The sequence below is a fragment of the Amblyomma mixtum genome, chromosome 2 (genome assembly GCF_055824585.1).
Source record: "Amblyomma mixtum isolate Tamu chromosome 2, ASM5582458v1, whole genome shotgun sequence".
Lineage (NCBI taxonomy): Eukaryota > Metazoa > Arthropoda > Arachnida > Ixodida > Ixodidae > Amblyomma > Amblyomma mixtum.
The window spans coordinates 44,736,893-44,760,643 of NC_143013.1; the positions used below are offsets into that span (position 1 = coordinate 44,736,893).

The 23,751-nt window shown below is 44.4% G+C and overlaps 2 protein-coding genes across 2 annotated transcripts; one reads left to right on the plus strand and one right to left on the minus strand.

Annotated features, from left to right (window-relative positions):
* The first annotated feature begins 232 nt into the window (after positions 1-232).
* Positions 233-10,443, plus strand: LOC149359175 (prefoldin subunit 3-like). The gene is made up of 6 exons (XM_089571422.1): positions 233-416; positions 526-650; positions 740-806; positions 1,821-1,919; positions 8,224-8,362; positions 10,140-10,443. The coding sequence occupies exons 1-6, from the start codon at positions 342-344 to the stop codon at positions 10,211-10,213; spliced, it is 579 nt and encodes a 192-aa protein (XP_089427548.1). The 5' UTR covers positions 233-341; the 3' UTR covers positions 10,214-10,443.
* Positions 10,444-15,075: 4,632 nt separating this feature from the next.
* On the minus strand, positions 15,076-22,862 carry LOC149359176 (c-Myc-binding protein). The gene is made up of 5 exons (XM_089571421.1): positions 22,678-22,862; positions 22,099-22,183; positions 21,679-21,727; positions 21,460-21,589; positions 15,076-16,172 (listed from the first exon to the last, which is right to left on the minus strand). Exons 1-5 carry the CDS (start codon positions 22,690-22,692, stop codon positions 16,122-16,124), a joined length of 330 nt encoding a protein of 109 aa, XP_089427547.1. The 5' UTR covers positions 22,693-22,862; the 3' UTR covers positions 15,076-16,121.
* Between the last annotated feature and the right edge of the window lie 889 nt (positions 22,863-23,751).

Sequence of the window (23,751 nt, forward strand, 5' to 3'; positions counted from 1 at the left end):
TCGAGCGCGTTTCGGGTTTCGGTGATGGGGTGAGGTTTGAGTAGGTTCGGCAAACGGGTTCGACGTTGAAAATTGGATCTGGAGAGGTCCACATTTAGGGCAATATTTTCAGTTTCTACACTTTTTGGGAACTTCTTTATTGCTGCGCATTATTATCGTTTATTTAGTTCGGAGCCGTTCGAAGGGTTTCGAAGCAGCCAGGTGGCGCTGGCGACGGCTCTTGCCTTTACTTTAGCGTTCCTTTATTAGTTCTTGTGATCTGCGGTCACCACGCCTTACGTCAAGCTGGGTTTGATTACACTTATCCGTTCTTAAATCGCTGTCGAGACTCGATATCCAAAATGACAGACTCTGCAGACGCTGAAAAGGCAACGAAAAAGTTAATCCATGCTGGGATTCCTCAAGCAGAATGCTTGGTAAGTCGCTTACACGTGATTTGCGCCGGCATCCCACTCGTTCCCAAACCGCCCGTCCGCCGTGAGAAGCGATCCCGATGAGTTGAGGTCTCGTGAATGTTTTTCCCAGGACGATGTGGACGAGTTTATGTCGAGAGAAGAGAATCCAACAATAGAAGTGGCACTCAGAAGCCTTGACGAGCAGCACAGTAAATACAAGTTCATGGAGCTCAACTTGCTTCAGAAGAAACAAAGGTTTGAGATTTTCTGTAATATTTCTTTGCATTGCGAACTGATGGCGTTGGTAAACACGCTAAACAATTCCTTTGCATGCACTTTTTCAGGTTAAAGAGCCAGATTCCTGAAATCAAAACTTCGTTGGAGATCGTCAAACTGCTGAAGTCGAAAAGAGTAGGCACTTCATTTTCTTTCGGCTTTTTCTTTCTGCTTTTTTTTTTTTTCATTTGTGATACAGTTGCTTGCTGAATTAGCACTCTAACGCATGTCTGCCTGGCGTGACATATTTATTTTGCACCCTGAGTTCAATAATGTTGGAAATGTTCATTTTTATCGCTGCCTTATAAAAGTATGCGTGGACGGATGTGCTAAAATAGGCATTCCCAAGCACAACTTTCTTTGCATAGCCGTTATGGTACTCAGTTTCATTGTATAAAGATTGTTGTTTGTATCTGAAGCCGCACTGCTGAGTTTAATGCAAGGTGTTTTGTTGTTTTCACAAACGCCCAGGCTTTTTTAGAGCTCCTTCTTTCTTGGATGTAATGAAAATCGCACATTTCAGGGTGTCAGTGCTGTGGATGTTGTAATGATGCCTTCACAAGTTCTGAGAAACTTAAGTATCACCTTGTTTCAAGATTTCATGTTCAGATTTCTCATTTCTTGGATGCTTGGCACATTTGCTGAGCCATTTCAGGCGACATGCCTGAAAAAATAAAGGATTTAAGGTACACATGAGATCTACTGTTCTGCAGTGAATGACTGTATACAGTTCTGTTGAACATTTTTTGTTCTTCTAACACTGCAATTTGGCCCCAGAACACTTCCTGTTTGAGTATAGCATGATTTTCGAGCAAACAATTATCCTAGAGAACAAGAGAACCATCAAAAGCTGGCGCGTCGCCTGCACCAGTGCCTTATCAAACACTGTTCTTTATCACCAGTTTGCGCCTACACAAACCTTTCCAAATCTCACTGCATTGATACTGGAAGTTCTTTGGAGCTAGTATCATCATCAGCCCCCATTTTTGTTTGTATACACCAAAACCGTGTATTCAAATGCTGTCTCTAAAGAGGTTGAATTACTACAAAATGCAGTTCATATTCCCTAACGATGTCTTCGTATGGAAGCACCGCATCAGAGAGCAGTCCAAAATGTCTTTCATTGCTTTTCTTTTTTCTTTTTTTAAGGACTCTTCTGAAGACATGGAAACAAGGTTCGTGCTTTCGGACCAGGTCTACTCCAAGGCTGTCATACCTCCTACTGAACGAGTCTGCCTCTGGCTTGGTGTAAGAGTTTCTTTGGCTTGTGCAGTTTGTGAATGGTGGTTTGTAAAAGAGCCTTGATGCACCTTCCGTTCGGGCTGCCTTTCTTCCTGTCCCCTATCACTTTTTTTTTTTGGTTGCTGTTGGTGATTTTCATGACTTTGAGATAGCACCTCAATTGCTGTAGTATATGGTGATGCTGGGGAGGATTCCTCTCGGAGCCAGCCTTTGTGGAATAGCGCTTGTTTTAAAATTTCATGAATAACCCGCAGTGTTCACCAATAGAAGAAGCCTTGTGTGAGTTGCACAATCTTTTCTCGAGGGTTTAAAGGAAGAAACAAGATACAACGAAGAAATCACTGCCTGGCATTTGAAAATATCCAGCGTGAAGTTGAGGTGGCAGAACGTCGACAAGCACTTTAGAGGGAATTTAATATCAATGACGTATCAATGTCACTGTCGCTTCGGTTTTACCTGAGAGAGGTGCACCCTTTTGTGTTTTTTTATGCCCATAAGTTTTATTAACCACATGCTACATTAAATGAGCATAGATTTCTTATGTACAGGTGGAAACCGGGACCAATAATTACGGTTGCCTTTTTTCGTGCACTGTCGGTCTTGTGCCCTCAGTTTTTTCCGTTCAGTGGATGGAAGGCACATAATTACTGTAGAGCTGTTGTGATACAGCTATTTTTGTTCAGTTCTGTTTGATTCTTTCATCTGGTCATCTGTATGACTGATTCCGGCGACAGCAAATGCATTGGGCGATATCGTTCTCAAATGATATCATTATGTCACCTCCTCTGTGGATAAGAAAGCACCATGCCATCATGCATGCATGCCGTAATAAGGCACAAAACTTGGTGCTTGAAATGTGCCCATTGGTTTACATTTACATAAGCCCTTCTAGTCGAGCCAAACATCTTTTTTATATATATATATATACTGGTGGCCTGATAAGAGCTGTGTTGTCATGTTCATGCAAGTGTTTCACTGCAATGTGGAAACCTCCTGTTCGCATGCTCTCTCTGCATGAGAACTCCTTCAGATTTTTGTATTCCATTCACCCTTAAGTTGACAGGTTGTTGTGAGTTACGTCTTTATCGTTGCTTAACTCAGATGTGTGGGTTAGCCATGTTGAGAAAGAAAGTCTGTAGATAGACCTGTAATGTTGGCCCACGGTCGATTATGACAGGTAAGCTCAACATAAATGTTTTTTTTTTGTTGTGCTAGCTTGTTTCCCAAGAGAATAAACCACCAACTAGCCCAGCAACAAGTTTTGTTTCAGTTAGACAAAAAAAATTGGCAGGCCCAATCTGGACTGGGCCTCAGAAAGTAGGCCCATGTAGTGCTGTACTAGGCACATAGCGAGGAAATTTTTTTCATGTGCCCAGTATAATTTTTTGAGGAGGAGGGCAGATGAATGTTTTGTAAGCTGTTAATTTGACATCTTTTGTTGCATGTTCCAATTTCTTCCTCAGAAAGTAAAGTTTTTCTTACACATTATTAATATGTTTATGCCACTGCAGGTTATGTGTAATTGTGACGCCTAAATACTTGAAGGTATCAGCACTTTTTTGATTATTTTTTCCTACATTGTAAGAAAATAATCGCACAATCTTCTTATTAATTATATGCATAAAAGTTGATTATGTGCAATTAATTTCCATACCCCATTTTTCGCACCAAAGATGCAAGGAATGAAGGACACGGTTTATTATAATCTGGTCGGCAGCTTGTGATAAACTTGTGTTCACATGAGGAATAGTGCTTGCTTAACACAATGCCCCCAATAAACATACACAAGCGCTTACATCGATGGGCAGGTGCCGCCACCAGAAGTAAACAAACCAGGTGGCGATGGGTGATGTTTTCACGGGCGGGGCTCATAATAGCCCGTTTTCTTAATTTTTTCGAGGGCACCAGAGTGTATGAGTTCGGGGGGGGGGACATTATTTTTAATCATGGATAACTTTGGTGTAACTGAAGCTAGCGTAAAAATGCTTGCGGCGGAGTGACGAGTAATGGAATAACTATCGCTCGTCCGCTTTACTTAAGAGTAAATATCATTTCCTAGTCCCTTTAAGGGCCGGGGGGTTAGCTTTGCACTGTTTTCAGCATTTTCTTTGCCTGCATCTCACAGTTTGAATGAAATATATGTTCTACCAGGAAGGCCAGTGTCATTGCTGCAAGTGTTGCTGTGAATGCAGGTGACACAGCAGTGCGCAGCAGTTCCGCTAGATATAGTTGCAACGTATTTTGCAAGCAGGTGAAAGTAATATCTTCAAGCCAACTACAAACACATGGCATAACTTGTCCTCCTTTGCAACAGCAATTAGGCGGCCATCAGTACCTTCACACACCGCTAGACCCACCCACTCATGAGAAAATTGCGCACTTTCATATATTTGTAAGCTTTACTTTTGCTGACTGTCACAAAGCTTGTGCTGTGCCTAAGGTACTTTTTGATCTGAACGAACAAACGTAGCGTTTAAAACAGGACACAGAAAGATGAGGACAGGACGGGGCTACATGTAGTCCTGTCCTGTCCTCATCTTTCTGTGTCCTGTTTTAAACGCTACGTTTGTTCGTTCAGATTATATATGACCAACTGGCCCCACAGTGTACTCTGTTATACTTTTTGATATCCGTGAATTCAACATGCGGCTGCGGTTCCCTGCTGTGCGCTATGTGTGTGCCTCCATTGTCATGTGGGTTGATGTTTCCATTGAGTAGTACTTTTCCATTGTATTCGTCCTTTTCTGCTCCACATGGGCCATGAGTTACACGGTCTCTGAGTCACGTGCTGTTGCATGTAGGGCCCAGACAGCAGGATGTGAAGCACCATCGCATCCACTGGGGTCGCATATTAATAGAAGGCAAAATGTGATGGCTGGCTACAGTGTCTGCAAAAGTGACCACAAATATGGCGGACGCCACCTAGCCGCTAGCACCACTTGCAGATGACTTCGCGTCTGGTATGCACTGGAAAGAACAAATTAATAATATTTGCTCCAAATTAGCCTATGGTTGTCATGTTTTACTAAAGGCCAGGGACTGCTTTGATCTTCCAATTCTACGCATTCTGTATTTCGCCTTTGTGCACAGTCAATTATCTTATTGCCTGGAAGCATGGGGTGGTACATATAAAACATACCTAGATCCTGTTTCTCGCCTTCAAAAACGAGCTATTCGTATGATAACTTATTCAAATAATACATACCCCAGCAGGCCACTCTTTCAGCAGCTTCGTATCTTACCCCTATCAATGGCATATAAACTGAAGATAGCTGAAATAGTAAACAATGTAATAAAATCTAACAACCCCCTGCCCCTTAGTATATTTAGATTACCAATGAAACAAACAAGAGCTGCAACCAACAATCTATTTAATTTACCACCTTGTTACAATATGTACGGCCGGAGACTCCTAGAATACAGCGGAGCCCATGTGTGGAATGAAATCCCGAATGAAGTTAAAGAAAAAAATAACTTTTCGGCATCTTTAAAACACTATTTAATTTCCATGGAAATGTAGGAATGAATTCAATTGTGCGTGTTAATCTTGAAGTTTTTTTATTTTACACGGTCTGCAGTAATATTGTACTTGTTTTGTATTTGGACCCCTCACTAGCCGTAAAGGCTATGGGTCCAAACAACAGTTTGTGTAAAAAAAAAAAAAAGTCCTATGTTCTTCTGCAAGGACTTGATGTAGGACATGTCAAGTTCTGTGTTTGGCAAAGTACAAAAATGGCTGTGTGCTGTGTGATGTCAGAGCATGTTAAAGAACCTCAGGGTGTCTAGACCAGAGCCAGAGCTCTCTACTACAGCCTTCATCATAGCCCATATGTGTCTCTGGGCGTTAAACACCACATGCCATACCAAGTCCTGTGTTTTATTTTCTGTTTAAAAGTTTTCTATTCTGCATTAAACGGGCACACAAAATTCATGTGAACCCAGCTTAACAATTATGAGCGAGCATTTGAGCTAGTTGATGCTTCTGTTTGCTAGTCAGTACCATAATGTTCCAAGTGCATGCCCAGCTGTGAAAGATTGTCCACCCACTTTTGAGATACAGTACTCATTATAATGAACACTTGAAAAATCACGCACCTCTTTAAAATATCATTTGGCACCGAGATGCTCAAAGTGATCTTGCCGCCGTGTTTGGAACTGACATCTGGATACACTAGGAAATGCTTACCGATCTGCAGAACCATATTTGTTGCTTAATTTTCAGCAGTTCAGACATGCTTTCACAACTGACATCCAAGGGTTATGTTTAGTGTCATCGTTAAGAAATAGCTGGAGCAACATTGAAAATCATCTGACATCACTTTGTAGCTAGAAAGCAATGAGATCCCAGGCTAACAGCAGCTTGAGGAATGATGCGAGCTCTGGTTCTGCTTTTGAACTGTGACAAAAAAAAAAATTCTTTTCACACTCTTAACAATAACAGCAAATGAGAAAATAAGCTCACACATACCGTGAAACATTTAAGTGGCTACTTTTGCATAGTTGTAGAACCCTTAGCATTGCCCCTGACACCCTCATTCTTTCAGAAGTCGACAGGAGGCAACTGTGTCCGGGGTTATCTCCCCCTATTTGTCATGTTTAATGATGGCTTGTGCCTACTGTTTCATGTATCCGAGTGGATAACATTACAAATGTCCATTGTAGTGTCAGTGTGCATGCAGCATACAGAGGGAGCGACCAACACTCTTGGTGTCTGGGTACGAAAAGCTCTTTATTCTTGCTGTTGCATTCCCAAGTTTCTGGCGCATTCCCCGTTTCTGGTGGTATCCTTTTGTGGCAATGTTTATCCCAGCGACCGCCAGAGGGTCGCCTCCTCTCTCGCCATCTACAGCGCATTGCCCCCTTCTAAAGCTGAATTCTTTCAACTGGCTTAACTGTTTGACTGCTATGTGTCTTGTGCAGCTCTTGGGATAATGCACCGTTGTGTGTGGTTTCTTTTCCCGGTGCTTTGCTTTTGGTGTCCTGACAAGATCTTAGTCTAACTTCCGTTTGTTTGGGCCTTTGCAACAGACGACATTCTTGTTCCATGTCGGGCAGCGGCGCCAGACGAATTCTGTTCCTTCTCACGTTGTCGGTGTCAGTTTACACAATGTCTGACCTCGGAAACCTTGCAGAAGTCACAACAGTGCCAGTCTTCTTTTGGTCTCTTACCCACACAGTTTCGCCTGGCTCTAAATCTCGAAGCGGGCGAGCTCAATGTCCCCTGTCACGATTTTTCTTCTATTCAGCTACCCTCCTTCATTCCCACTCTTGCAGTGCCTGCCTGTCGGATGAGTGCAGGTACCAGTTTGCAGCTCACCATGGGCATGGACATTTGCAGCCTTCGTATTTGACAGTTTTTTTTTTTAAGCAATGTTTATTGCCTCGGGGCTCAAAAAGGAGGATGATTATACAAACAAATATGAAGAGGTTGTCTGATCTGGGGTGGTATTCTCCCGGTGTCGCCTTTTGCGACATGTCGCATTCGCTCTTCGCTGATTGGCTCGAGCCGCGGTGACAGCGGCGTGACGACACGGACCCGCCTTCCTGCTACGTCATCGTGACGTCGCCCCAATTTACTACGCTTAGTCGAACAACGGAATGCGCTGAAGCGATTCGCGCGGGCGACGGGCTACCGTTAGCATACGAACGCAATCGGCAGTTGCGGCTTTCGCGCCCTTGGCGTGAAAACATGGCAACGTCCTTTCAAGCGAGAGCCGCCCGCTTCAGCCAATTCAGCAGTCCTTGCGATTCCGGTCGGCATGTTTACCGGCAACTACTGGTGTTGTTACTTTTTGCTATGACTTACCTTGCTTCGACGATAGTTTAAGCTGCAATTCAGCCTAGTTTTTTAGATACGCTCTCAATTCTGGAGCGCGCAAGCCTAATGGGACCTCCAGCAACACTGCTACCGTCTGCAACTGCCCGAAACGCAGCCAAAATGGCCGAAACCTGGCACAACCGTCCGGAACGAAAGATAAATAGATTTGGAGCTTTTTCGCGGTGTTTATAGACTTAAATGAAGTAAAGCGAGCTTATATTAAATTTGCAAATGTTTTTTTGAACATTAGACGTTATGTGATGGCAAATATTCTTGCTATAAAAGATACGAAACTACTGCTGCTAGTGGATCAGCAGTGGTAAATTGTCGCTTCTCGGAGTGAATGAATGCACCGCAGACGAAAGTGCGGGCGGCTTTTTCCGTTTCTTCGAGCATCTGTAAGCACTTTTTTAGGCCCCGCCCATATGCGACATGTCGCAAAAGGCGACACCGGCAGAATACCACCCCTGATCATCTCTTGCTCCATTGCAGGCAAACGTGATGCTGGAGTACACGCTGGAGGGAGCAGAGGAGCTGCTTTGCAAGAACTTGCAGACTGCGACCAGGAATTTCACAGAGCTGAACAGTGACCTGGACTTTCTCAGAGACCAGATCACCACCACTGAAGTCAGTATCCTTGCCTCGGTGTATGAGTGCTCATGGAAAGTTCTGACTGGGTACGCTTTCTTTCTGTGTTATTGCCTCAGTAACTTGAGTAGGGCACTTTCTTTGAGGTAGATGGCACCACCGTTGATGCTGTAGTAGGCACTGCTGTTGTCGCTTGCCCCTCGAAAGAGAGCGAAAGCATTTTTTTTTTCTTTTCTGTTACCACTATTTACACACACAAATAGTAGCTCGTAGCTTGAAGTAGTTTGCCATAAATCAGTAACAAATGGAAAAGTTGCACATGCTTGTTTTTTTTCTTGTTTTGCATTTAAAGGCACACTGAGCACAAATTGAAGGTGGCCTCTTGTTAAATTAGCGTGCTGAATTGCAAAGACCGTACTTCCACTGAAAACTGAGTTTTTTAGTTGAAATACAAATATCGCTACCACTGGGCATTTTCGCTAGCAAACTGCAGTCTGCCAAGACACTGCAGTTAAGCGCGGTTGTAACGAAGAGCATTGTTCACCGGAATTTGACATATGGAGTAGTTCGATATAACCAAACTCGCTTATAACGAATTTCACTGCCAAGTTCATTGTACACAGGATTATGAACAGTCGAGTGAAAAGGCCAGCTTGCAGATGTGACGCCCACCAGCATTCAGTCGTTCTCATGCGCTATCTCTGATGGCCAACATTTTTTTTTTTTTTTTTTCAAAATTGCACTGAACATGCTCCTGGCAATCTTGAAGTGCGCTGGAACAGCGCATTGCTTTTCGCCTTGCTCAGTGTGGCAGATAATCTCCACTTCGGCAGAAAATGGCAGGGCTTGCTGCTGCTTCGTCGTCATCTTGACCATGCAACACACTCACCGCGGCGTTGCAGGATGATCTGCCAGAAAGCGATTGATGGCAGCTTAGTACAATCACAGGAGCAGCAGCATGTAGCATAATAGGCACATTTGATTTCTACATGAAGTTTGCTACCTTGCCATGGTTTTCTGCATAATATACTTCGCTGCTTAGAAATGTGGGTCACTACTGTTTCGGAGGTAAGGGAAGATTTGGAGAGCACTCTTATTTCTGTCGCACATGTATTAACCGTAGGGTGTATTGTAAATCTTCTCTACCATATGATACAGAGCATGAGCAATGCAGGTTAGGAAACATTGATTTGAAAGTCTGGAGAGCTTGTTTTATACATGAAGCTTGCTCAGTCGTTACGAGGATCAGCCTTTCATACTGAACCCCTTTGTTCCAAAATTTGTGGCAAGCATTCATAAAGTGACACTTAATCATCTCACTGTTAGTTTCCTCCGCACTGCTCACGCTTAGGATTGTAGGCATACGCTACATTAACAACAAAACAAAGCCCGGGATCAGTTGTTTCACCCCGTTAGAAATGAATGTAGCGTATAAGGGCCGCACCTTTTTTTTTTAAATTCGGGTGTGAATATTAAAGGCACGGCCTGTACACTTAAAAAAAACAGTGTAACCGTAATTTTTTTCTCAATTATCTAGTCCAAAATTGGGTGTGGCCCATACGCTGGTGCGGCCCTTATATGAGATTATACAGTAACATACGGGAACAGCATGAAACTAGCAACATGTCATGCAGCAGCCCAAGGTTTACTTGGAGTCACAACCATATTGCTGAATCCACATCAAACATTACACATTGTAACACACAGGAATTCGTTTCAGTTTGCTATAGTGTTCTGCTGTAGCCTGTCCTTTTTGGTCAGTGATGCCGTGTGGAGATGTACCTACACTGTTGTTGGCGCTTGACTGAGCAACTCCTCAGACATGGCCAGGCTCCACAATTGGAACGTGAAGAAGGTGCAAGCAGAAAAGCTGATTGCTCAGGCGTCGTCGTGAGCTGCACTGATGACATGGAACTGGCGGCTGTTGAAAGGTGGCTCGGCACTGCTTGCTTGATGGCATTACCAGAGCCATGAACTTCCTCGAGAGCTGTTGTAAGGCTGGCCGAGTGTTTCTCATGAAGACAAGCTGCCACTTGCAACAGTGGGTTTGACTAAGTTATTTTGACATTGATAAGGCTTTGCTGCAGGTTCAAAAAGACATGAATAAAAGAACTGTTTCTCCAACCTAAGAAGCTGTGATGCATATTATTTCGTGCTCATTACACCTCTGGCATGCACCAGGCAGACTCCAACAATGCATTCTTGCCTTTCTCCACCATTATAAGGGTCTGCTGCTGTCTGCAGAATCTTCATGATCAGTCTTGTAAGGAGTAGCGTAAATCGAAGCAAATTTCAGGGGTCTACATGGGTCTCCACCTACCCCACCCCTCTCCCCCAGTGTAACAAGTCCCAGATGTGGGTATAGCTCGAAGTGCTGACAAAGCCGCCGCCATCAGCAGAAGCCTATAGCTGACCGGGGTCAATACAAAAGAGCAAATTGGACAGTTTATGAGAGGAGAAGGCTAGAAAACATCCCCTAGTGAAGGGCGCTTACCGTCCAGCTACAAACACTGCATAGTGCCCCATGTGCCCAGCTAAATGTGACAAATTTAACGACAGATACTTTAAAGTTAAGTAGATTAGTATCTTTGCCTGTGTTCTCAACGTACGAAAAGCTGAGTAATTGAGGACACTGTATTTTCGGGCAGCTCTTGCATAACCTATGCGGATGTGGTCCTTGGGGTTGCGAATCCCTCTGGGATCCGGGCAACTCTTGCATAACCTATGCGGATGTGGTCCTTGGGGTTGCGAATCCCTCTGGGATCCGGAGAGGGGTTGTGGTTTAGAAAGCTACCAGCCCTACTTGAAGGGGAGCTCTCTCCTTACTTGAAAACGATATGATTCCCTATTCTGCACTGCAGTACGAAGTCTTGCCCGGTAAGTAAAGCAAAGTCCACAATAATGCGCTCGTGGTGCGGCAGGACGCAAAGCATCCCAGTCCTCTGACAAGGGGAACAAGTTACGCTTGCGCTGAAGCCGTTATTTTTAGATGTCTCTCTCCTAAAGTGTTGTCTCACAAGCCACAGAGAAGTATGGCGTGCAGTGCTTTTTATAATCGATTTTTTTTTCAGTAGTGCCCAGCTTGAGTAGGCACTCGTCACTGGTACAAACCCAGAGTTGCGCTTCTTTCTTCAACTTCTTCCGCTGGTACGCAGATGTCTGTCTACTTCTTGTTTATATCTATTTTTTTTTAGAGCGAAGTTTCGTCACGAAAAGCAAACGGGCCTGTATGGACACGACCGAATGAGCACCGGGCCGGGCTGGTCATTAGTGAATATGATCGAGTTCGGAGTCCGGACCGAAGTAGCGGCCCTGTCTATGAATGCTGTCCAGTGCAGACCTCTAACGCAGAGTATGAAGTTATGTTTTGTAGCTTTCCTGAAATCTGAAGGCTGCTTTGTGCCATTTAAGCATTCCATTTCAGCTGTTTTGCTTGTCTATAGCATTTCACCAGCATCACTTTCTTGATCTATTATCACAGCTTCCATGTTTCTTTATTTTTGGGTCATATGAGGCATGGGACCGAGATGATGGAAGGGATATTCTGTTTTGTAATCAGAGCGGCAGTTTTAACAAACTGAAAGTGACGGCGGTAGACACTGCACAAAGTGTTTTGCTTACTTCCTTTTTTTTAAATAAAGATGACCAGCTGATATGACGTAGTTTTATGCATGCCACCAAGGCGAGAGTCATCTGTAAGTGCCTGTCTCGCACACTATTAAAACATTCGCCCTGCCCGAACAAGAGAAAGACTCCAAAGAAAGCTTCAAGGGTTTGAACGGTGCCGACCCTCGGACCCTTTAACATCTCTGTCTCAATCACAGATTGATTCGATGCCAGAAAAGCAGAGGCTTGAAGTTAAACACAATCACACATAGTCGTGGGATGTCCTTTGATTGTCGGCAGACTGTAATTATGACAGCGCTGTTTTTGAATATCCGATTCTGCTGAGCCATTCTGTGAAGGGAGGAGGCCTCCTCACTCCAGCAGCTTCCTAGTGTTGTGTGTGCTGCTCGTATCATTCGATGCCGATCGAGAAGCACCGAGACGAATCTCGGGAGGACGCTCGCATGTTGTGTCCCCTCCACCCTAAGCGAAGGGGGGTTCAGATCCCCCTATTCCCCCCCATGATTTACACCACTGCTTGTAAGGAAGCCTTAAGGGTGCCCACAATGCATCAAACATCATTTCCTATATATGTCCTTTGTGTTGCACCTCCCCAAATTTGTTTCCAGCTAATACCAACGAGAGACGTGCTTTTACAGAAGGCACTGCTGAATATGCAAAACAGAACAATGCAGAACAAAGCACAATTCTGAAAGGGCAATCGCACTTTTATTCAGTGCCTTAAATTTGAATCGGCAGCAAGGTTATCAATGTGACGTCTGCTGGCACTCTGCAAAGCATGGGTGCCCTTGGCAACAAAGAGTTCACTGCACTTGCCGCAAACTCTTCCTGGTGTCGAGTGTTGTTGAGAGGTGTCGCTGGATTCCGAAGTTATCTGCAGCATTTGCTGGTGTGGGGTCAACCGTAATAAGCTTGTGTCAACATCTCGGTTTCAGAACCCAGTTCCGACTAGTTGCGTTCAACGTTACCCTGCAGTGGCACAATTGTTCTGATAAAGAGGTGCCACCTTCCATCAAATCTTCAGTCAGTGCACCTGTACATTTTCGTGTGCTGTTAATGCAACAGGAGTTGTGGCTTTGCCATGTTTCCGCCCATAGTTGCAGATTTGCAGGCAGTCGTGGAATTTTCATGGAACTGCTGCTGTTCCGTTCTTTCCATTCACTATGCACTTTTGGAAAGCACTTTGGCCTCTTCATGCGGTTCCTCTGGGAGGGAGGCTATGCCTGGGTACTGACTGCCTACTCCTCTGAGTAACCATCTGATCATGCTCACTTTCGTTACATGGCAGGACCTAGCAACAGTGAATGCCTAGTGGAATGGCACTCTCTTTGCAGCTAAGCATGTACAAATATTTCACACACACAGTTAAAAATTGTCTTCAAGAAGCTTATTAATGAAAGTTCATCTAGTGCCTTGGCATGTTATTGTGCATGTTGCAAGACCCTACAGCATTTACCTTTCCTGGTCCAATCTCGGTAAATACTTGCACACAGCGTTCCTCTGCTCCAAGCTTCCTCATCCAAATCTAGTTCAGCAGACACACTGATGAAAATCGCACTGTAATTGAGCCTTGTATATTTTTAACATATATACCGAATGTTTGTTAGACCTGCAAACATGCCATGGCCTGTGGCACTTGCCGTAATCTTTTGCGATTCACCACTTACGAGCAGGAATGGAAAAAAAAAAAGGAGGTTTGGTTTGGTTTGTTGGGGTTTAACATCCCAAAGTGACTCAGGCTATGAGAGACGCCGTAGTGAAGGGCTCCGGAAATTTAGACCACCTGGGGTTCTTTAACGTGCACCGACATTCCACAGTACACGGGCCTCTAGAATTTCGAAATTCTAGAGGCCCGGACATTTAAAGCATTTTTCAGCAAATAAAAACTTGGACTTAAGAGTTTGCATGGCCAATTTTTGGCGACTCGCCTGCCAACCCTCCCCTGCCCTTGGTGCTGTCACTATTCACGAGGCTACATTCCTGCACAAGAATTCTCTGCAATCAGTAATACTTGCCTGCAGTCAAGTTACACAGCTCAATGATCATACCTGTGTATCCAGCATGCCAGACTACACACATTTTCTGGTTTGGAATTTGCACCAGTGTACAAGTCATGCCACCTACAAATTGCTTTTTCCTCAGAAAATTTCACAGGCTATTCAGACCTTTTGCACAGGCTGAAGCTGCTATCAGACTTCATTAGTAACAATGCACATTTAACCTGTTTTTTTTCACCACGGTAACAGTAACCAGTATTTAGATTCTTCTCAGCTTGTCTTAGACACGAAGTTTAAATGCTATGCACAGTTGCCGTTATGACTGGTCACAGTCGATCTATTCCACAGCAACATTATGACTGTTTACCAAAGGAAACACCAGCTACACAGGTAGTATGTGGCTGCTGTAGATTACAGTTATTTTGTACACGCAAAAAGTGCACTTGAATACCTCATGGAAAAGGCAGGATACAATGAATCATGGTGCACAGTTTACACGTTTACAAGCTCATGCATATCTCGCACTGCATAGGTGACACCGGCAGTAGAGTTTGGTTTTGCTTTTGTTTTATGGGGTTTAACATCCCAAAGTGGCTCACGCTACGAGGGGCACCGTAGTGGACGGCACTGCTTAATTTCAACCACCTGGGGCTCTTTAACTGTACTAACATCACATAGTATACGGGCCTCTAGTATTTCGCCTCCACCAAAATGCGACTACCACAGCCAGGATTTAACCCGCATCTTTAGGGTCAGCAGATGAGCACCATAGCCACCACGGTGGCTTGGCAATAAATTTACAAGGCCACAACCTATATAGCGTGGTCATTGCTTGCACATTCAAACTGCATGCTCTTTGGGCAATGACAAACACCAGCAGAAAGTCTGTGCTGTCATTCTCAAACTCCACTACTTAATATGCAGACACACAGCAAGCTCTGCACCAGTAAAAATACAGTGCAAAATGAACGTTCAGCACATAGTGATGGGATATCTATGCAATTAAAAGTTTACAGCACTGCTCACTTCGCCAATCCACAGTTCCGGTGAAACTAATCCCTGGCACACTTAGCACCTTATTGTACCTCAGATCGGCGATAGTAACACAGCTGTGAAGAAAACTAAACACAACTTCATCACAATTATTTTATTGTGATCTTAAAAACAGGAACAGTTTAATACTTGTCACTTTCAAAACGTAACACTAAAGGACATTTATAACCAGAACTGCCTCAATGGCACATTCTTGCAGTTCTTCAGCACTGCAGAAAAATAAGGAAAATACAACAGATCTTAATATAACGAGAGGCTTTTCCATGCAACCAAACACCGGCTTCAGCAGTGGACTTGGCCAAGCCAAGTTCAACTACTAGCATAGCTGGCTTAAAAAGAAAATGCAAAGCCATCAATTGGCAATGCACGTTATGTAACAAAAGTCAGCACAAGAACTAGTGCACAAGTTTTTCATGAAAACTTGCAGCAATTCTCCCAGCCTCTTCGATCAAACATCACAGGCAAGACAAAAAAAATGGCTTGGGGCTCATACTTGTTTTTCTTCCTGACAGGCAAGCTTGCTCAAAGTAAGCACATAAAATAACACCCTGAAATCATAAATTACAAAGAATAGGCTAGCAAAGAAACAATGTTTAGCAGGCTTGTTCAATTATTTTTATGATGCAAACTTAAATGACATCCAAAGAGGCGTTTTCATACACTAAGTGTGCCTCTCAACTCATAAGCCAAATTTTTAAAGCATTTTGCTTACCCTTTCAGATCATGCTAAGTTGAATACAGCCACACGACATGCCTTTCTAAATTATGAGGGGCAAATGCAAAAAACTCCTGTGTGAAATACTAGTCACTTCTTAGCTACATAAAAGAAAATGCACGCAAGCCAGTCTGGAATCATAGCATCGTTCCACAAGCTAGCAGCAGCTAGAATTCTCGCTGGTTTGACTATGTGACACATCCTTAGACTGTTGCCACAACGGGAACAGAGGAGGAGGCACGTGTGGTGGACGAAAACCCCAGGGCCGTGTTATGAGCACATCCCTTTAGAAAGTGGCACACTTCCAGGTATGCCCCAGGACAAATAACTCATACCTGTAACAAAACAGTGTATGGCTCCAAAAACCAACTCATAACACTGCCCTCGGGAATATCACAAACGAATGATGACTACAACTCGGGTTCTGCAACTACTGCTTCTTCCACTTCTCCCTTGATGGCCTGAAAAACAAAAAAGAGAGACACGTGTGAATGATACCACCACAGTGGACGAATAAGCTAGGCTGCTGGGTGAAGGTTGTGCAGGCAGCAAAATATTTGTGCATGTTTCATGCCACCCTCGGTAGATGGCACTACTGGTACTGTGGTTCCCAAGCATGTATGCTCAATAAAACGTGAATTTGGCTCCTCCGCACACTAGAAGCACATGTTAGGTACTAAGCTTCATGCATGAAATAAGCTTGTGTGTTTGTGGGAGTATGTATGCGCAGTGAACATTTTTGTCTGCCCGTACCTCTCGAATGAAGCATATACTAGATGAATACTGTTCAGTTCACACGATACGTATCTGTCCCTAGCTTGCGCAATCAAGCCAAATGTTGACCTGGGGATCTGCTGAATACGATCGCAAGAACCAGCATTAAAACTTGTTCTAATGTAGTGGTACACTTTATAATCATGCAGAAAATGATTTTATGGCATATTATGCAGTGTGCCTTTCCAAAGTCAGCTTATTTCAGTAATTGAACTTCAGACAAAAACTGTGTGTACACCTGAAACTGTTTAGAATTAACTACCAGAAGTATGTCACACCTTTGGGAACAAAGGTAGCGGAAACAGGTCGCAAAGTCAGATTTACGACTGCAAGCCACGATCCAGAGAAAAAAAAAACAGTGCTTATGTCAGACAGGAAAGGAAGACATTCTTATCAGAAGGATTAGAGATGGTAGCACTTCGTAACTTCTGCAGCTGCTGCCTTATTTTTTGTCCTAGTTTTTGCTTCCTGCCGAGTTGCTTCATCCTCACGACCTGTATAACTATGAGGCAATAACTATTTTGTGCTCGCAGCACAAAGAACCAAACTACTTGAACAAAAACAGCGCAGCAGTGGGGACAAGAGAGAAGGCGGGACAGGTGCTTCTCTCTTGTCCCCACTGCTGCGCTGCTTTTGTTCTTCAACTATGTACTAATTCGCTCAACTCACCGTTTTACTGAACCAAACTACGGCTGGTCAAGCATGCATATCCACTTCACTTCACCTTATTACCTTAAAGACCACCAGTTCAGGGGTATTACATAAGGGGTGGGTATAGATAGAATCAAACTTTACGTACAAAGATGTTATTCGTTAAATAAGGCAGTTATACAATTCAAAAATGAGGATGGACAGGTGGTTGCAGTGACTTCGTGTGGAAGGCCGTTCCAGCCTTTGGCTGAGACCAATACGTGCTAATAAGCATTTCTGCGAGTTGGGTTCGTTTAAGTTTTTTCCTCGGCAGCATGGAGCAACTGAAAAGTGTACAATTTGGGTGAAATTTGTTTTTGCAGAAAATGAGAGTGATGATGAGCTTACAATATCTTTTAATAGGCGTTCACGGCACTTTAGGCACGGTGTACTCCCCAAGCATTTGCAGCATAGACGTTCTAAGTAACCACGCCTGCAGTCTAAAACTGCTGTAAGACATGTACGCGTTCAAGTTTCCGGCTCAGCAGCAAAGTATACGCCCATCCAGTTTTTTTGTGAAGCTGCAGCTGCCCACAAAAGAAAGTTTCAAGTCTTAGAACATAGGAATAGGTGCGCCTTTTCCAGATTCAATACATCCCATGGGCTTGAATAAGCTGTGAACAGGTAACACTCATTGTGTGGTGCTGTAGATATTGGGCACACGGGAGTGGTGACTTTGAGTACGCTCATGAACGGAAGAAAACAAAAACTTGCAAACTTGACGACAGTTGCTGTATGTTGAAAACGTTTCAATTCGCAACCTTTCAGAAGACTGAGGGTACCTTAATAGTTGTAATACAAAAAATTGTCAAGAGAAGGATTTCAGCAGCCTCCTCTAATAAACTTACCAGTGATTTTTGTCACACAACATAAAACTATATTTTTGTATATTCGACAAGTCCACTGACAAAGAAAGACTTTCTTTTTTGTCATAATCCAACACGGACTTATTTCAATTACCTTGCAGTAGAGCACCAAACAAATTAACCTTGATCTACACCCAAAAGTTGCTTTTTAAATGCCTTTCACAAATATATTACTTGCAGTTTTTCCTTGAGATAGCTCTATGCAGAGCTCACTCACTTGCCACATTTCGAGCTGAAAAGACTTATAGCAGCAGCACCGATCGCATGCAGATGCTGCCGCTGCTGACAATACCAAGGAGCAATCGGGTTGGGCTCCAGCCTCACACTGGTGCCTCAAGCTAGTCTGCTCTGGCCAGCTCAAGATCGTTCCCGAGCACTACTGCCAATAAATCAGCCATTGCTTCCATCATCCTGGCCTCTGACTGGTTGACGCGACAGACTGAAAGCTCCGTGGCAGAAAAGCTGCGCCCCGTCATGCACAGTGGCATGGAGCACTTCCTTACCATTTCAAGTCACACCAACAGAGATGTTGTAATATTTTATGAGAAAAAAGCTGAAGAGCATACTTTGTGACAACTGCAAGCAGCACCATCCTAGGCCTCTGCTACTTCCATGCCATCTGTCAGCGAGCGGCTGAGACATGCATACCCGGCGCAACACACCCCCTCAATACCCGAGGCGCACCGCTCCTCCACCTTTCCTATTCTTCCACTATGGATACCACCGTAGCAACCCACCGTAGCGGCTCAGAAGTTCAGCTGCCAAGCCCAAAAACATGGGAACAAATCCTAGCTGCAGCGGTTGTTTCAATGGAGGTGTATAAGATACCCACGAGCTGTATGATGCCAGCACACTTTAACTCTTTCGTTACCACGCCACTATGCATCGATCACCAGGTGATCAACTGATTTCAAGCGCGATTGCAGCGCTGCCGGGGACACTGAGGATTTTTAGCAGTACCTAGTTTGTTGTTTAGACACACTACTTTAGTTTCTTGACCAGTTTGTATTTTTTCCCACAAGGTGCTGATTTTTGAAACGCCTTTGAAATTGAGATTCCGGCGTAGTGCGCTCGTGGGACGGCGCCAGGCACAGAGACAGCACGCGCTCAGAAAAATCCCGTTTCATGCGATTCTCTTCCATCTGCAGCAGATTTTTTTGGTGCTTCAAGCAGCAGTGACTCTGATGACATCAAATCGTCTGAATTTGACTCCGACGAATAAAATGCGCAACCTCAGCATGAAACGCGGGCACCTGTCTGCTCATAGGCTTCGTTTTCCGCTTTTCTGTTTTTTCACTCGTGGAGCCGGTTTACAGATCGCACTGATGTAATGAATGATATGTGTGGTTTCTTTAGTGTCTCGAGTACATACGGGCAACATTTACTTCCACTTGCCTCCCCCCACAAAATAGACCCAGGCCCGCTAGAAATAAGGGTACCGACCTCTAATTAGTGCTTCATAATAGCCCAAAGCTGTTAGTGAAAGTTGTGGAAGTCTTCAAACTGGTACTAGTTTCTTGTAAAATCAAAGCCTTACAGTCAATCCTCCTCATAACAAACACGAATATCATGATTTATTGACTATATCAAAGTGTTCCCAAACATTTTCAACAAACACGTGAATTTCTTATTTTATATATCGAACGCAGTTTGCCACAAAACGGATAAACTGAACTGCCGAGCACCAAGCTGTGCCTGCTCGGGTGGCAGGTGGCAGGCTTTCCCTCACTACACAAATGCAGGGTGGTGGTGCGACAAGCATCAGTGCCACTGTTCACGTTTTATCTCCCTTTTGCCAACAGCGGCACGAAAGACGTAATAGCGAAAACAGCTGGTAGCGCGGTGGTCATCAACCATTTGCGCCTCTTGCACCCGAGTGCCTCAGAACCAGTGACATGCTCAGTTGTCATAGCTTTCCAGCAGCCATCGACTGCTCATGCCGACTATCAAGGAGTGGAGGTAGTAACAATGGCGATGACTCTCATCTTGGCGTTCTATTTTGCAGTGATAGCTTCACTCTGCTAGGTAAAGCTGGGTATCGTCCTGTGTGCAACATGACCTTTGGGAAAGCTGCCCACCGAAGAGTAGGCGGCAGTTAAATTAATGATTGGTCGCTAGGGAAGACCAACCTGGGTCGCATAAGCCCCACTGGTAGCAACACCTGCCATCGCAGGGCAGTGGCGCATCATGTAACCACTGCACCACTGAGACAGGAGTGGTACGAGGACTCCCAGGGAATTTCCTGCGGAATTTCGTGGATTCTTTATTCTGCATCCGCTGAATTTGGAATTTTCCAATGCAGAAAGTAAAGGCCTTAGCCACCGTTAACTTTTACAGTGTTACATAAGCGGCAAGCACACACACCTTTCAAACCTTCACACTGGATGTGCAAAACCCATCTACCATCAAAAAAGAAGCCAACAGACCAAGAAACCATGAAAATTCTTAAAGGTGCAGTGAAGAGTAATCTTAACTCGTCTTTTTGCCGCGGGAACTCAATCTACACGTTCCGAACATTTTTAGAAACTTCGATTTATTGCCCTGTGTGGCCGATTTCCCTAATTAAATCGGATTAATATCTGGCTCCCGCCTTTTTTTTTTTAATTCTCCTGTACGGTGGGCGGAGTCGACCAATGCGTGGAGTGCCTTTCAGCCAGCTCCGTGGAGGCTTGCCGCTCTGCCATCGGCGGAGTAATATGTAGTAATCCATAGTAGCAAATAGTCCACGCGTATTTTTACTTCTGCAGGCTTATTTTGCAGCTATAATATCTGCGAATGAAACTATTTATTCACAGAAACCTAAAAAACAAAATAAAGCGAAAGCAAAGCCTCCACGGAGCTGGCTGAAAGGCACGCCACGCGTTGGTCAACTCCGCCCACCGTACGGGGAGAATTTAAAAAAAAGGCAGGAGCCGGATGTTAAACCAATTTAATTAGGGAAATCGGCCGCACAGGGCAATAAGTCGAAGTTTCTAAGAATGCTCGGAACGTGTAGATCGAGTTCCCGCGGCAACAAGACGAGTTCAGAATCCTATTCCGGTGGCACTGATTAAAGGAGGAAACTACTTGAATAATCACGCCAAAGGTAATTTCACAGATGGTGCAAGAGACAACCACATGCTGCTGGCGAAAGCTGAATGCAGGACCTCCTATTGCCCATGAAGTGCTCTAACAACCGGGCTACAGCAGCAGCTGGCTTGCATATCGCTGTTATGGATATCTATGTTGCCTACTGCCTAACGGAAAATGCTCTCCACTGCTAAGCAGCCACCTCAAGGTTTTTTGGCAAAACAAATTCCCACCCAGATATGACCTGCAATGCTTTGTCTTTTGCTTTGTCTTTGGGCCTTTCGCTGTTTCAATCTTACCATGCATAACCAACCCGCCCATCAGTTCGTACAGTGAAAAAGGACTGTACCTGCTGTGACTTCAACTCATTGTTCTCTAGCAGCAGTTCCGCAATTCGCTTCTGCGCTTGCTCAAGTTCTTGCTTCAAACTTTCACTGCTGGATTCTGAATGGTCAGGATCTAGATGTGCTTTCACATAGCTGTTTTGAAAGAAAGTTAAGGACCAAGGCAAAGAACAAGCACCCTTCCACCCCCAAAACATTCACACAAGCGTGCAGACAAAGGATACGTAACGGCATCTTCTGGTCTCTCCTGCTCTTCGTAGAGGCTCACAAGTGCTGCAATAAAAAAAGAAAGGCAACCATGGCACATGAAATGCATAAACTAAAATGCATTTGACTATAGCAGTAAATAAAAGCAGTGCACAAGATTGATGTGGCACAATGGGCTTACTTATTACACTGGCGCAGAGTACGAAGGTTCAGTGTGTAATGACAAATTGTGCCGCACGCACGCAACCTTTAAAGAGACCTGATAGAGTGCGTCACTGCTCACGCAAATTTTTCGTGAACTTCTGCCATCGCCGGTCGCTTATTTGCAAAGCGGGAGTCTAATAAACAATCAAAGCATGGTCATAGCGGTCTAAGTGAGCGCTGCAGCTCAAGCAAACCGAGCGAAAAGCCGCCGAGATACCTTATATGCTCCTCACCTCTCGTCAGTTTTTCAAGCACTCCGGTTCTTTCCAAGTATTTCCGGAATTCCTCTTTCTTGGAGTCAACTGCCGCTGCAAAGGTCTGCAATCGATAATAAAGAAAGACGCTTACGGCAGCGCTTGGGAACACACTGGCGCTATTTTTTAGCGCCAATGGCTTAACCCAACTTCGTGGCACAACTTTTCATTCCGTGAGCGAAACGCTTTTGAAACTGCGGCACCTCATTACAAAAGTTATGAAATGCATTGCTGACACAAACATGCGCTACTGCAAACACGCTATCTGAAACATATAAGGCGTTCCCATATCAACAACGCGAAACACATTTAGTCTGTCCGTATGCCTGCTTCACAGGAACACAGCCGCTTTCCTTCGTTTCAGTAAAAATGTCAACTGAAATGTACAACTGTGCTGCTAGCGAAAACTAATTATCATTAGAAGTGCACGGTATCATGGCCTGCTTATCAATGAGTCACTATCCGAGGCGCCATGATACGAAGAATATCGAAGTTTCCAAAACAACGCGCTGTCACTCATACAAGCGTGGTGCCATAAATTGTCAAAGCCATACGCACGCGATAAGATGTCATGACGGGCCTGTACGAGAGGGAAGGTAAAAAAGATAAGTGAGATGCCGGGTGAACAAAACTCTCAAGTTGCCGACTTTTGTTAATACTGGACAGTTGTCAAACAGCAACGCGTGTACCACTGCAACCACGCAACAGAAGACAAAATGGACTCCGCCAGTGACCGTAGCCCACGTGAATACTGATGCTTATGCTGATGCGAAACCGATGCTGATGGCACCATCTTTTGGTTCTGGTTTTGGATCAGGGGGCACGCACAGATCAATGCCCCCTTTGCACATATGGTGGCGGTGGCGGTGAAAAACTTTGTTTTAATAAGGTTGACTTGGGAAATTCGTCCTCCCCAGGCCAGGACTCCGATAGCTTTTGCTATGTTTCGGACCCTCGCGATCAGCTAACACAGCCCGATTTGCTATGGGGTTCATGGTTTCGGATGTAAACGAATTGATTCTTTGGGCCGGAGTTGGTTATATTAACTCTATGGGCCGCACCACAGGCCAGGCCGTTACTGGACTTCCTTCGAGAGTAGTGTGTATCTATATTTGTAAATAACACTTCATGCCAGCAGGCTTACTGTCGCAACATAAAAAAAAACTCAACATTAATTAACTTTATGATAGGGGCGGCTTTATAGAGCCCAATAACGGCTTTGACTTCACGCAGGAATGTCATGTAAGGGGTGAAGAAGTTGCCACGTGACCTGGCAGACGGCGCGCGTGATTTAAATGGAGTAATCTAGAGTTATTATGATATAATCTCTCGTACAAATTAGGCGGTATGGTCGTAGAGCAGTAGCTGCAGGGGTTAATGTTTTCTGACGATATTGTACTGCTAGCTGACAGCCAGGAAGATTTACAAGCTCTGGTTAATATTTGTGGACGAAGGAGATGCTCTAGACTTCACATTTTGTCTGATGATTTTCAACGATTCCACTGATTAGTGTGCTTACTTTCTATAGAGAGCAAAAATAACAGACCCCTGCCAGCTCGTACCGATCCGCGCCAAACTCTTCTCTGCTCTTCTTGAAACGATAAAGCGCATAGAAGAAGACCAAATGCAGAT